Below are 12,778 nucleotides of genomic sequence, written 5' to 3'. Positions count from 1 at the left end.
AAAGTGTGTTTCTGTCTTGGAGAGGGGAGAGACAGAAAACTCGAAAGGGAGTGGAAGCATTCCTCGTTTCGGATCTTGTTCGGAGTGAAATATGTCTTTGCCTAATGTGGTGATTGATTGATGGCTGGGAGACAGATGGACACATAAGGAGCACTTTGCTGGGGAGGTGCCAGTCAATGCACAAAGACTGACGCTGACATTTCACAGAACAACATACATCAAATGATCAATAGTCCTTCCTCTGTCCGACGAGGCACCTTGCTTGAGAAATAGGTCCGCTGCTTCACGAGGACAAAACATCTCGGTGGAAAAGTGAGCTGACCTCTCACCACGAACGTTGTTTTGCCCGTGATTTATTCTCCAGCCAGACCATGAGTTGTGCACATTTTTTGGCCAGACATATTCAATACCAGGGGTATTTTTTTTTTGTTAAAAATTGGTATTATTAGACACAACTTTGCATACTGTCTCCTCAGTAAGAGTCCCTGGAGATTCACAGACTGAGAGAAGCTGGAGTTTGGGCATTGACCTGCTTTTATTTAGACAGAATGAGTTCAAAAATAAAGGCAGCATGCTAAAGAAGTCTAGTTTCTCTTGGATGAAAGGACAAGGAGTACACACATAAGGCAGTCAGGCTTAATACAGCTAATTATACCACAGTCTGATGTTTTATGAGAGTTTGTAGCCCTCCAAGCATTTGTGTTTATTGGTGTTCTCGCTGTTGTTTGTCTCAGCTGCTCTTGTCTTCGTGTAACTTATTGACTGATTGATTTTCTTCTCTTTTTTTCAGGTGATGCTGGAGAGCTTCAGAAAAAGAGTCTCCACAAATCTGACAGCGACTTCCAATCCATGCTGATGTGTTGGAGGGAACGCAGAGACCGATGTGTTCCACCGTTTCCTGTTGGAGCTAGATGACTAGGAGCTCGACTCTGTTCCCAACTTGTAGCGAAGGAAAAAAAAAAAGCTACTCTTTCTGCAGGCTCCCATTTCTGGTCTTGGAAACATTAGGAAAATAACAAGCTAAAGGTTATGCATGCACTGCAGGCATAACTCTGCATTCCTCAGCCAAATCTATTTGCAAAGAATACTTTATATGTAGACTGCCTCCGCTCCGGTTTGCAAATTCACCATGGTCCTGAACCTAGAGAGTCAAGTTCAGTAAAGGTAAAACACACAAACCACGGCTTTATGACATTATTAAAGATAATGAAATGTTTTAATTTGGATTTTTCCTTCAGTACCAGGGATCTATGTGGCAAAATGTGAAGCTAAATCTAAGGTCGCTGCTGCTTCTTTCAGCCAAGAGACTCATCCTTGTTATTCTGAGCTTTGCATTTGTGGATTTAGTTACACTGCTACAAAGAAAAAAAGCAGCTTGTCTCTTTCACTCTCTGAGTGTTTGTGTGTTTTTTTTCAGTGTATTTGTGTTTTTGAGACTCAACACAAGAGAGCTGGAAATTATCTAAATTACTCTAATTACAGTAAAGAGTGTTTTGCTTTGAAATATTACAGGAAGTTTCTGGATGATTGACCCATTGGTCAGTTTTAGACACCAAAATCATCACTGCATCCCCAGGAGATCACTGACAGCAGGGCTCCGTGCAATTTAGTATGCACCATGAAGAGTGAGTGCTTAATCATGTGGCATTATTCAAAGTAAGAAGACTGACATTTAAGGAATAGAAAGTGGAAATGCAGCTTCGGCCCATCAGAGGTACCAGTGCTATTTTTGTTAAGATAAGGCTCGTTTCGTAGGTTATGTAACAGCGGTTCCGGTGTTTACACGCATTAGTCAGCTATAAGTGAGTTGAGTTGATTTACCTACCTGTTCCTCACTCTGAGGAAATGTTGCAGCACAGGCAGAGGTCAAGCATCTAATAAGGACAGGCCGTGAAAACGTAGCTTTAATTTCCTGCAGGCATTGTGCAAGTTTCATAGTCTGGCTTTGTAATATTTCTTTGCAAATGCATCACAAATACAGAAACTGTCAGAAGAGTGAGTGACGAATAAAAGGTTTGCTGCCTTCGTCTTTTACAAGCTAACGTTAGCTAGGTAGAAGGAATAACTCCCTGTGCTGCTCGTGCTGTTTTCTTGCATGCCATGTAATGCATGAGTTAACATTGTGACTAAAATCAATACCTTAAAGGTTAATATGACAACTCTGTCCATTCCATTTGTTTTTATTGACTCTCTTGCATGACAAACGCTTTAGTAAAAAAATGAGGCGGAGCGCTACACCTCTGCTGCCCATTTATCCATTTTGAAAATAGGTTGCTCATTGAACTGAACCCACGAAGAACCAACACCCAACTCTGCACAACCGTTCAGCTTCCAGCTACTTTTAAATTCAGTTCAAGTCAGAATAGCCTACTTTATTTGTACCTCAGGGGGTAATTTAAGGCTCATTAACTCAATGGTTTGGCTCCTCCGGCCACACTAAGACTGTATGTTGCCTTTATTTGCCCAAGAGCCTTCCACTGGCACCTCCTTGTACAGAGGTAAATGGAAATTAATTGTGGTTTGAAAAATGCAAAAGCAACCTGCACCCAGCCGGAAGGAACGTTCTGTTATCCAAAACCTCGCCGTCAAGAGTTTTTATCAGGACGTATTTCCTACCAAAGGTTAAAAAATGTAAAAATGAGGTTTGTGGTAGCTCACTGGTGTGACTACTGGTCAGATATTAAATGGGAAACTTCATAATTTCTCAGCAAACGTCCGACAGACTCTCTCACACATCAGGATACTTGGCATTTAGATGTGCCTGCAACTGTTTCAGATGTTCTCACTTCTTGCTTAATGCCAGTTGCCTAGTATCACTCTTCATAGTGTATGCTAAAGTGATATTACGTAACGCCGGAGCCAATGATCTATCAGGGACACACTGATGGTTTTGGCATCAGTGTTTGCACTTAATGGGTAAGGTGACCAATCTGCCAAAACCTTGATTTGTACACTTTTATGTCCTTACGCTCACGCTGCCAGTTTCTTTCCCTTCATGTCTTTCAGGGACAGTGAGAGGGGGTGGGTGTCGCTCAGTCATACATGGGCTCGTCAGACTGGTCTCTGTGATCCGGACCAAGACACCCTGTGGAGCCCCTCGTGTTCTTCCTTCACCTGCCGCCGCCCCCACCCCCCCTCAGCTTCCTCTGCCTCCTCCTCCCTCTCTCAGTTCGCACCTTGTAAAAGGTGGACGGGCCAACACTCAACTTACCCGAGCGCCGTCCGATAGGTGAGGGCGGCGAGGGCTGCACTGTCATTGGCTGACTGCTGGTGAGAGTGCGATGCGGATTGGAGGATGTCGGGGGACTGGGATGAAGACCTGTGTAAGAAGGCGCTGGTGTTGGTGGAGGAGCTGTGCTTCAACTCCCCAAGGGGCTACAGCCAGAGCGAACGCTGCCAGGAGTTCAGCTACCTCCTGAGAGGTCGCAACAGACAGCTGGACACAGGTAACTGACACACCTGGAGCTTTTCCTGAGTCATTTTCACGATGCCTGTGCATGCCATGATCCAAAATATCAGGAGGCTTTTATTACAGTTGTTCTCAGTTTGCAAAAAGCTGAGAACAACACCCGAAGTGTTCCCCTGTAGATTTGAAAGGTGGCTTATAAAACTTGGTAGTTTCCTCCTTCACACAGAACAGAGGCTGTGGTCAGCTCGACTCATGTCAGTTTGAATGTACTCCAGTAATAGCAAGCTTTCACATTGGAAGAAGTGTCAAAACGAACACAGGAGCTTGTCAAACATCTCCTGCTGAATAAACCATTCTCTGCTCCACACACCCAGGATTTTAACCAAATGTTGCTCAACACTCTGAGGTGCAGAGAGGGAACCATGATCTTAACGGACACCTTTCAAACCTGCAGGGGGAGAGTCTTTGATGGGGGTCGCTCTAGTCTCCCATGATGATCTGAATCAGGCTTCTACTTGGAAACAGTAACTTTCATTCAGAAAAACGTATCTATTTTCAGCATCGCCACATCACTTGTGGATTTGCACAACAACATGACGTACTATTAGACCTGAAGGTTTGAGACGGCAAAGAGGAGTGCTCATGTTTAAAGATGGTTAGAAGTACTGTGCACTCAGAACAACAAACCATGAAATATTCATCTGCTAGATTGAAATGGCTACGGTACAAGTCCATCCCATTTCTTTTACGAGCCCCAAAAGAGTCTCGGCAGAATTCTGCGATTGTTATCTCAGAGCTGGATTAGAATTATATTTATTTTCTTTTACCAAACTGAGTAGGTGCATCATGCTGCACTGTGGAGTGCATTGTGAGCCAGAGTATTGTGTGTGGGTTCTCATTGAAGCATTTGGAAGTGCAATGCGCTGTTATGCAGATTAGCATGGATATCTGTGGCTCAGTGTAGATTAGCCTGGATTGGCTGCGTGTTGCCTCTGGAGATTTGGATGGCTCTGTGAAGAAATGTCACGCCATGGTTTTAGGCGTTGGCCTCCTCGCTTACCAGCTGTGATTTTTCGGTGTTTGCTGACGGAAGTCTCCGAGGCCCTCCGAGGACCGAGACCGCCGAAAGCTGTCAGCGAATGGCTTGTGTAAGCAGCGGAGATGTGTTTGATGTGGAGCAATGTACGACTCCCAGTGGGCTTGCATCAGTCGCTGATTGACAGGGAGTCGTGGTCCCTCTTCACGGTGCACTTCAGAGGCCTACTACCCGCCCACCTACCCGCCCGCTGACTCGCTATCCATGCTTTGTGGATTAGCGATGGATCTTTGGCAGGATCAGTGCTCGGGAAGGTACAGCGACTGCCCTAAAGAGAGACAAATGGAGGAGAGTGGTTTGGCCTCCGACAGTCCCTGTGCACGTTTGATCACAGCCGTGTCTTATCAGTGCACCCTGATCTGCCAACCGCACACAACCTGCTCCTCTGCCGCCTCGCTTTGTTTTTCCCCCTCCAGATCAATACATTAACCTTTCTCATCCTTAAACCCCTCCCCTCTTTAGGTTTCGCTCTAAATCATTGTCAGCTTGTTTTCCTCCATCTCTCTGTTTCCCCGGCTCCCTTTCTCTCTATCATTGCTTCTTTGGTTTCTACTCTTTCACACATGGCGCTGTAGTTGCATCGACTTTATCAATCCTCCTCCTCTGAGGGAACTGAAAGGAGGAATAAACCCAGTCAGCTTATATGTCTGTTCCAACATGTCCACCAATCTGTTTTCAGCCCTCTCCCTCTGTCTCTCCCAGCTCTGCTGGCCGTTCTGTGGTTTGGATCATTTTCTCCTGCTCTCCATCCCCCTTCATCACCGCTGTCCCTTTTTTTTTCCCAGATATCTTTCTACCTTGTCCTACCTTCCTTTGCCCTCTTTTCCTCTCCTCCCACTCCATCACTCCCCCCCTCCTCCCGTCTCTTGATCTCCATCGTCATGCTCTCTCTCCCTTCCTTTTTCCTCTCCCTTTCCCTTATCCCTCACTTCCCACTCCGTCTTGTTCTCCTCCGCGACAGATCGATGTCCCCTCGCCCATCCCCCATCTTGCCCCCCCCCATCATATCTTTTGAACAAGTGCTGATTAATGACATACACAGACCGATGAATAATTCACCAAAGAGAGAGGGAGAGAGCGAGGAAAGAGAAGCAGGGAACTTGTGGAGGGGAAGAGAGAAGGTAGGGGTGACGAACAAAGAGACAGTCGCTGAGGAGAAGAATAAAGTCACAGCGTGCAGAGGCAGGCAGCATGGGAGAAGAAATGACAGCAAGGAATGAGGGGTGTTTGAGGGGATTATATAGAGGAGAGAGTGAAAGAGAAAGAGAGGGAGGACGGGTGGAGACAGAAGGCGAACCAAATTCCAGAAGATGGACCTCAGGGCTGGAGGATTGGCTGCTGTTGTCTTGTTTTCACTCATTTGCTCTCAGTCTTGTTGTCAGCCTGTTCCAGATAAACTGTCATTCTCTTTTGTGTGATTTAACAGTGTTTATATCTTTGTCATGCCCATAAAGAAACTCTGAATCGGAGTAAATATGAAGGAAAAAGGGGGTTAAAGAAAAGGAGGCCTTTGTGTCGGGGCTATTATCCTCTGATAGTAAGAAAGTGCTGCTCTACACGGAGGTGATGATTGGCCTGCCCACAGACAGGACGAGCTGTTAATTGGTGGTCCCCTGGTCTGGACGCAGCCCAAAATGGCGACAGGGAAAAAAATCCCAGTCAGACGCCGCAAGGTGGTGGAAGCGCACGAAAATCTGCACACTATATCGTAATGAGTCTTTGTGGTCTACTTACAAACTATGAATATTCATGTTCAGGGCTGTGGGCCCTACAGTTCACTCAGGGCCCTGATTGGTCCTTTTGTCAAGACAATTATCAGACCCCAAACATGCTATTTATAAAAAAGACTTCAAATGGTTCAGGATGATTATAAATATTCATTGTCTATTTATTTAGAAGTATTCATGGAATATTTATAGGGTGTTTACAAATGCATGAATTCATCAGGATTTTACGTATCATAGGCTCTGACACGTGCAGGGAAAACTACAAAAGTTCCCGAGCTCCGGAGCCGACGTCGACTCTCTTTTCATTCCTGCTCCTTTCAACTGAAGCCGTCGCTGGAGCTGTCCGGCAGCAGTCTGCTGCTGAAACGGCGCTTTTTCCTTTTATTCTGTACGTTCTTTTTTTTCTAATTCGGATGAGTCATACTCCACCCTCGCTAACACCCACATCCCCACCCCTCTCTCATCCCCAAACCCTCCCTCATCCCCCCCTCCACCACCACCACCACCACCACCCTTCAGACACAATCCCTGAGCCGTCACAGATTAAAAAGCTAATAAACCATGAGGAAATGCAGGATGACATTGCACAGAGACATCACTGTGGGTGTTTCTGTTTTTTGTTTTTTTTTAATTGTTTGCTGAATCCCCCAACCCTCCACCATCTTATCTCCCCTCACCTCCCCCCCAACTAAGAACATCCACTCTGCCAACGTTTGCCCCCATTTTAAGCTCAGGATTCAAATGTGGGATATGAGCTTCAGGGGATGGTTGCATATCAATTTCTGCCTACAGCGGGTTCCCTCTCCCTTCCCTCTCCATGATGTGTGATTTGTAGACGCTGTGTGTGAAGGCGGTGTACAGACTGTTCATCATGCAGTGGTTTACAGCTGATTTCTCAGGCATATGTGTTATTGTGTGAATACAGGACACACACTCAGGAGGTGGTTGTTGTTTTTAGCCCGTGCTAGCAGCACCTTGGTCCAGCTGGATTCACGGCTACAGCTACTCCCTGCTGGATTTTTCCTCCAGCGCCACCATGACGTTCACATTTGTGCTTTTAGGTGAAACGTTGTAACACCTAATGGATGGATCACCTTGACACTGGGCACACACATTCATGTCCCCTTCAGGATTAATTGTAACCATGGTGATCCCCCTGAGATTTGCTCCCTCCTGTGTAAATACAGGTGCTGTAATGATGAAATTAAACCTCCTGTGTTTCCTCTCTTTACCTTCCTCCCCCCTGCTCCTCTGTAGAGATCTCTGTCAGCCTGCTGTCGGTCATCGTGACATTCTGCGGCATCGTCCTCCTCTCCGTCTCCCTCTTTGTCTCGTGGAAGCTCTGCTGGCTGCCATGGCGGGACAAGGAGGGCGGCGGCCTGAGCCTGACGTCGGGGCTGCTGCCCGGGAGCGCCGGCGTCGGGAGCCTCGGGGGCGCCGGCGGGTCGTCGCTCTTACCCCCGCTGCTGCAGAGGAAGGAGGGCCACTCCTCGTCCTCGCTCTACCCCACGCTGGGCCAGCAGGGCCAGCACCACCCCCACTTCTCTGACCTGGTGGGGCTGGAGAGGGGCGAGGTCGGGGGCGTGGTCGGGGGGCCGCATGAGACCCAGGAGCACTCCTACCTGGACATGGACTCCTACCCTAATAACGCTGGTGAGTGAGGGAGCGAGCTCACAGACATTAGACACTCTGACTCTGAGAGTAATGCAATGCCTTGGTCAATAACTTCTCATTTTAATATACTCACACCACTGAATTTAATACATTTACCTACATACAGTAAAAATAATTCAGTGTGATGAATGCTGACCATTATTCTACATATAAATGGGGTTTCTTTCACCAGAGTTACATTCAGGGATTATTACTTTTTCATCTTACTGTCCCAGTCTCTTATCACACATTCTTAGTTACGGTTAACTTTAAGAAAAAAGAGAGACTGTGTTTTTGAGTTTAGGTTCCAATTACAACAATATCACCCACATTTCATTAAATGATTCATTTGTTTATTCCTCAAAGCTGCAATAATCAATTTTCTGGCAGACTGATATCTAACGGTTTTATAAAGTTGAAACAGCGACATGATCTTTGGCTTCCTGATGAATATCTCCTCTACACAAGTTCATTTGTGTTTTGTTTTTGTCTCTGCATACGGAAACAAAATCTCGCTCTTTAGCAGCTAAACATTCAGCTTTCTTCAGCGGTTAGTTTTATCAGGGCTTGTTTGCAGAAAACAGCTGCTGCTGCTGGAAACAAGGTTGATGTGAGCACTGAAACTGAACCAAACAGTAAGTGTGCCATAACAATGAGCTCAAACGTTCGCTTAAGCTGCAGAGTTGGCTCGTAACTCAGTGTGGGTTTGTTACTACAAACAACCCGTGCGCCTCACACATCACGTCATTTGATTTGATCTTCAAAAATGAAAGATAAATACATCGTGTAGAGCTGCGTTAGCCGATCGACAGAGAGTTAAGTTCAGTTAACTGTGGTAAGTCATGTTTCAAAAACAAATGTCAAACATTCGACCATTTCAGCCTCTCAGATTGGAGAACTGGCAGCTTTACATGATTATAAATTCAATATCTGGAGGATTTTTGCCATCATTCAGGCAAAAGAAGACATTTGATAACATCTCCCTGTGCTCCAGAAAATGTCTCACTTGCATTCATCAGTGTTTTTCATAGTTTTCTGGGCCTGACAATCAGGTTTAATGATAAATAAAATAATTCACACATATACACTTCATTTATTTACCTTTTATGAGATGTGTTGGTGGTGTGGCTACAATCAGCTTCTTAAGCTCGACATCAACCTAAATAAGCAGCGATGAGAAAAAGCAGAAATGTTCACAATGAGCTGATGTTTGAAGCTGATGTCAGCTCAGGAAACAGCGATGACTGTTCAGTCTGTTGTTGTATTTGCGCTGGCTGTCAGCGCCGGTGCAGGCTGTTTATCATTATCTCCAGTCAAATGTTTGCTGGCTGTCTTTATTGCAGTTGGGTGTGTGCACTCTTTCACATCTCTGGCTTGTATGCCTTTTCATGCTGCCTGGTGTTCTGCTGTTGTAAATATGTCTGATCATTTCCTCCCTTCCCTCCGCCGCTAAATCACCGTCTGTTAAATCAATGCAGTGCGATCGATGAGATCAATGATGGCGGCCCCCGCGTTACAAAAAGACACACCCCTGTAACGACTGGCTAACAATGGAGACTGTTTTGTTCCTCTTTCTCTGTTAGGAACTCTGAAGCTGAGTCAGACGTCTCCAGACGTTCCCAACTCAGAGGCTGGAGCCCATCCTCATAAAGACCTGCCCAACGCTCACTCCCAGCAGCAGGTCACCTCACGGTCAGTGCCGAGTGTACGAGTGCACTGGCTGACACGAGTGGAGTCTAGATGTTTCTGTGTGTGTTAATGATGAATAAAAGCAGGAGTGAACTTTAAGCTCCTGCTCGTTGATCATTAAAGTGAAATCCACCGATTGAAAATGACATAAAGGAGAGCTCTACCTGGTAAAATGTTTTCTTTGTGAGCACGCTGGTAAAAATATTACGGTTAGACGACGCTGGCTTTAATCTTGCTCCCCTCTAATGAACACTTCTGGGGTCTGTAAAAGCAAAACATCTTTGACTTTGTTTTGAACCTCTCCATATTAGTTTCATATTGAATCATCTTTTTGTTTTTAGGCGGATATTTTCTGATATCATCCTTTTCCAAAGCACAGCTGCAGATAATAACTCCCTGAACAGATATTAAGTTGTGTTTTCTGTACTCCAGAAGCTCCATCACCGTACAACTAGCCTTGATTTGCTAACACTACGATGCATGCAGGTGTAGAGACAAGTGTGTAAACTCTTATGCAAATAAAAGCAGTGGATAAACTCATTTAGCTGGTTCACCTGCTGCTGCATCTCTGATTAAGCTGCTGTATAGTACACACAGTATATGTGTGTGTGTTGTGCTCTTCACTTTGAGCTCTCATGTGTCTGTTTAGGCCCAAGCCCATGACTCACCAGCTCTCCAGTCCTGATTTCCACGGCGAGGAGAAGGAGCAGGTAACCAGCATCGGGCAGATCAAACCAGAGCTGTACAGACCCAAGGGCGACCAGGGAGAAGGAAAACAGGGTGACACCTGCGGCAAGATCAGCTTCCTCCTGCGCTACGCCTTCAAGTGAGTTTACACCAAAACAACCCAGCCGCTCTGTCAGTGTCCTCTTAATAAAAACTGCAGATTTTCAACATTAATAAATCATCGCCAGAGGCAATTTTAAGATATAAAGTTTACCTGTGAGCAGCGAGGCGGTTACATCACCACCAGGTTAGCCTAAAGATGCTGCACCAGCGTCTGTGTGAAGCCCCATTGACCGGCTGTCTGGGAAAAACTGCACACCTCCTGGTCTGATCCAAATAGTGCAAAACTTCTCTGTTCTCCTTTTCTGTGTGGATTCAGAAAACAATGTTTCACTCACAGTTTTTAATTCTCAAAATGTCACCACAGAATGCGTGCAGCCATGCTAGCAGCTCGGTGAGGCTGTGCAGCAGTGCTTTGAGCTAAATGCTAACGTAAATGCTAACGTGCTAATGGCTCATTGGTTCTGGAAATGTTTTCCCGATTTCTGTTTTCCCCATTTCATTATTATCTTCAAACAACATCCTCAATATTTTTGTCCATATTTTTGGCATGGCAGAAAAGTCTAAACACCATACCCATGAGCCTTTGCAGCTGTTGCCATGGCAAGGAGGCAGATCGGAGGCATGAATCAATTCGGTAGTGAATTAAAAACACTTTTTGAAAAGAAAAAACTGCGCTAAGTTGCAGAATTCAGCCACAAATCACCCAGAGTTTCAAATGTAAATGATTTAAGCTGTTTTCTCAGCGGTGTCTTTAAGCTTGATGATTGGGTTCTTCTTGGGAGTTGCAGTTAGCGTCTGCCTCAGAGTTTTTATGTACACCAGCTTGTACCTTCAACTTTTTTTTTCTATTTTCTAATCAACATTGCCATCCAAAGAGCCACAGTGTGCCTAATAGATAAATGAATAAATTCAGCATTCTGTTGTGACAGCAGTGCACCGTATGGAGGATCTAAACCTTTAAAATGAGACCTGAACACTGTCTGATGAATCCAACACTGGGTGTAACTGCTACTCTATAGTTTTTTGCATGTCTCCAGTGAATGTCAATGCATCTTTCTTTTTTTTCATGGCTTTGATCGTAGCGGTGGGTGTGAAGTTCTTCTAACACTAAGTCAGAGGGCTACGAGTAGACGCTCTTTTTTCTGGTATTTCTTTACGGCACAGAACAGACAGAGGGTGCTTCTTGGGAAAATATCTCTCAGCGTGTTTATCCTCTTCAGTAGACATGAAAAGAAAACCTCAAGTAGAAAGCTGAGTTTGTGACAGCGAGTGTTGGATTCGTCCTCATTCAGAAGGACGCCACTTAACGTGCCGATAGCATGAGATGATGCTCAGCTGTGGTCCTGTTTGTTTATGATGATAACACTATTCACGTTTAAAAATAAAAAAGTGGCGCTATTAAATGTGAGTTACAAAGCAGCGCAGTGTCTTTTATGTACTGCGTGGCACAGATTGCTGTAGTTACTTTCATTTTGCTCCTTTGACAATTCTCCGTTGAATATTCTCTGCTGGAGAGTTGGAGTCTAAGTACGTAATTGGTGGGTGCCATGCTGTGAGGACTGGGTGAGTGTGTATATAAGTGTGTGTGCAGTAAGTTGGTGGTGATTGTGGGTTGCGGGGAGGAGCGTGCAGCTCGCTGTCTTCGACTCAGCTGGCAGTCGCACCCCATTTCTGCCCCCCGACATGTAGAAACATTACAACGGGCCAAAAGTGCTGATGGTCAGAAAAGAAAGGGAGCGAGAGGCCGTTCCAGTCATGAATTATATATGGTGAGCCACTTTAAACAGCAGCCCCTGTCTACACATAATAACACCAGACTGTGTTATAGCCAGAGTTCCAGACACAGAGAATTAGCCAGGGAGTTGGACGGAGAGGGAGGTTGATGATGAAAACCATTCATGTGTCCCTTTTTCCCATTTATAAAGTCACAAGATAATTTATGTGGAGCTGTAGTCGCCTGTCGTTACACTGGAGGGGAACTGTTTCAGCGGGAGGAGCAGGACAGAGGGAGTGACTTGAGGAGTAAAGAAGAGAGGCTGGAGATGTAGCTGCAAGACGAGTGTGTGGGCATGTGTGTGGAGACACGCGTTGAGGTGTGTTAGCGCTGGAGCTGTGATAAGATTGGTATGTTAATGCGCGAGACCCCGCTGTTTGGAGTGTAACAGTCAGAACAACAATGTCAGTCCTCCTCAGATCCTCTGGGAAAGGCATTTCTATTGACAATCCCATTAAAAGCTGACACATTTCCACTGTGGGAATAGCAGCTAGCTTTCGGGCATTGTCTGCCAGGAATAAGGCCGTGAATTTCCCTCTCTGCTCGAGCAGTAATAGGTATATTCTCTGCAGCATGCCTCGGGGGCTGTGTAAAAACCTTGGTTTTGGTTCAGGCTCATGTCTTGTTCTGTAACAAGACAC

General features: G+C 45.5%; 1 protein-coding gene across 2 annotated transcripts in view; it reads left to right on the top strand.

Annotated features, from left to right (window-relative positions):
• Positions 1–12,778, top strand: part of syt3 (synaptotagmin III) — a 33,285-nt gene that overhangs the window by 4,619 nt on the left and 15,888 nt on the right. For both annotated transcript variants that reach the window (XM_051074002.1, XM_018672217.2), the window contains exons 2-6: positions 791–1,164; positions 3,007–3,446; positions 7,490–7,885; positions 9,469–9,577; positions 10,224–10,400. In XM_051074002.1, coding sequence (XP_050929959.1) covers positions 3,296–3,446; positions 7,490–7,885; positions 9,469–9,577; positions 10,224–10,400 — 833 coding nt within the window. In that variant the 5' untranslated portion in view covers positions 791–1,164; positions 3,007–3,295. The remainder of the gene's footprint in view (positions 1–790; positions 1,165–3,006; positions 3,447–7,489; positions 7,886–9,468; positions 9,578–10,223; positions 10,401–12,778) is intronic.

Source organism: Lates calcarifer, linkage group LG11 (genome assembly GCF_001640805.2).
Source record: "Lates calcarifer isolate ASB-BC8 linkage group LG11, TLL_Latcal_v3, whole genome shotgun sequence".
In the NCBI taxonomy this organism is placed as follows: Eukaryota; Metazoa; Chordata; class Actinopteri; family Centropomidae; genus Lates; species Lates calcarifer.
This window is presented reverse-complemented; position numbering and strand designations above follow the sequence as displayed.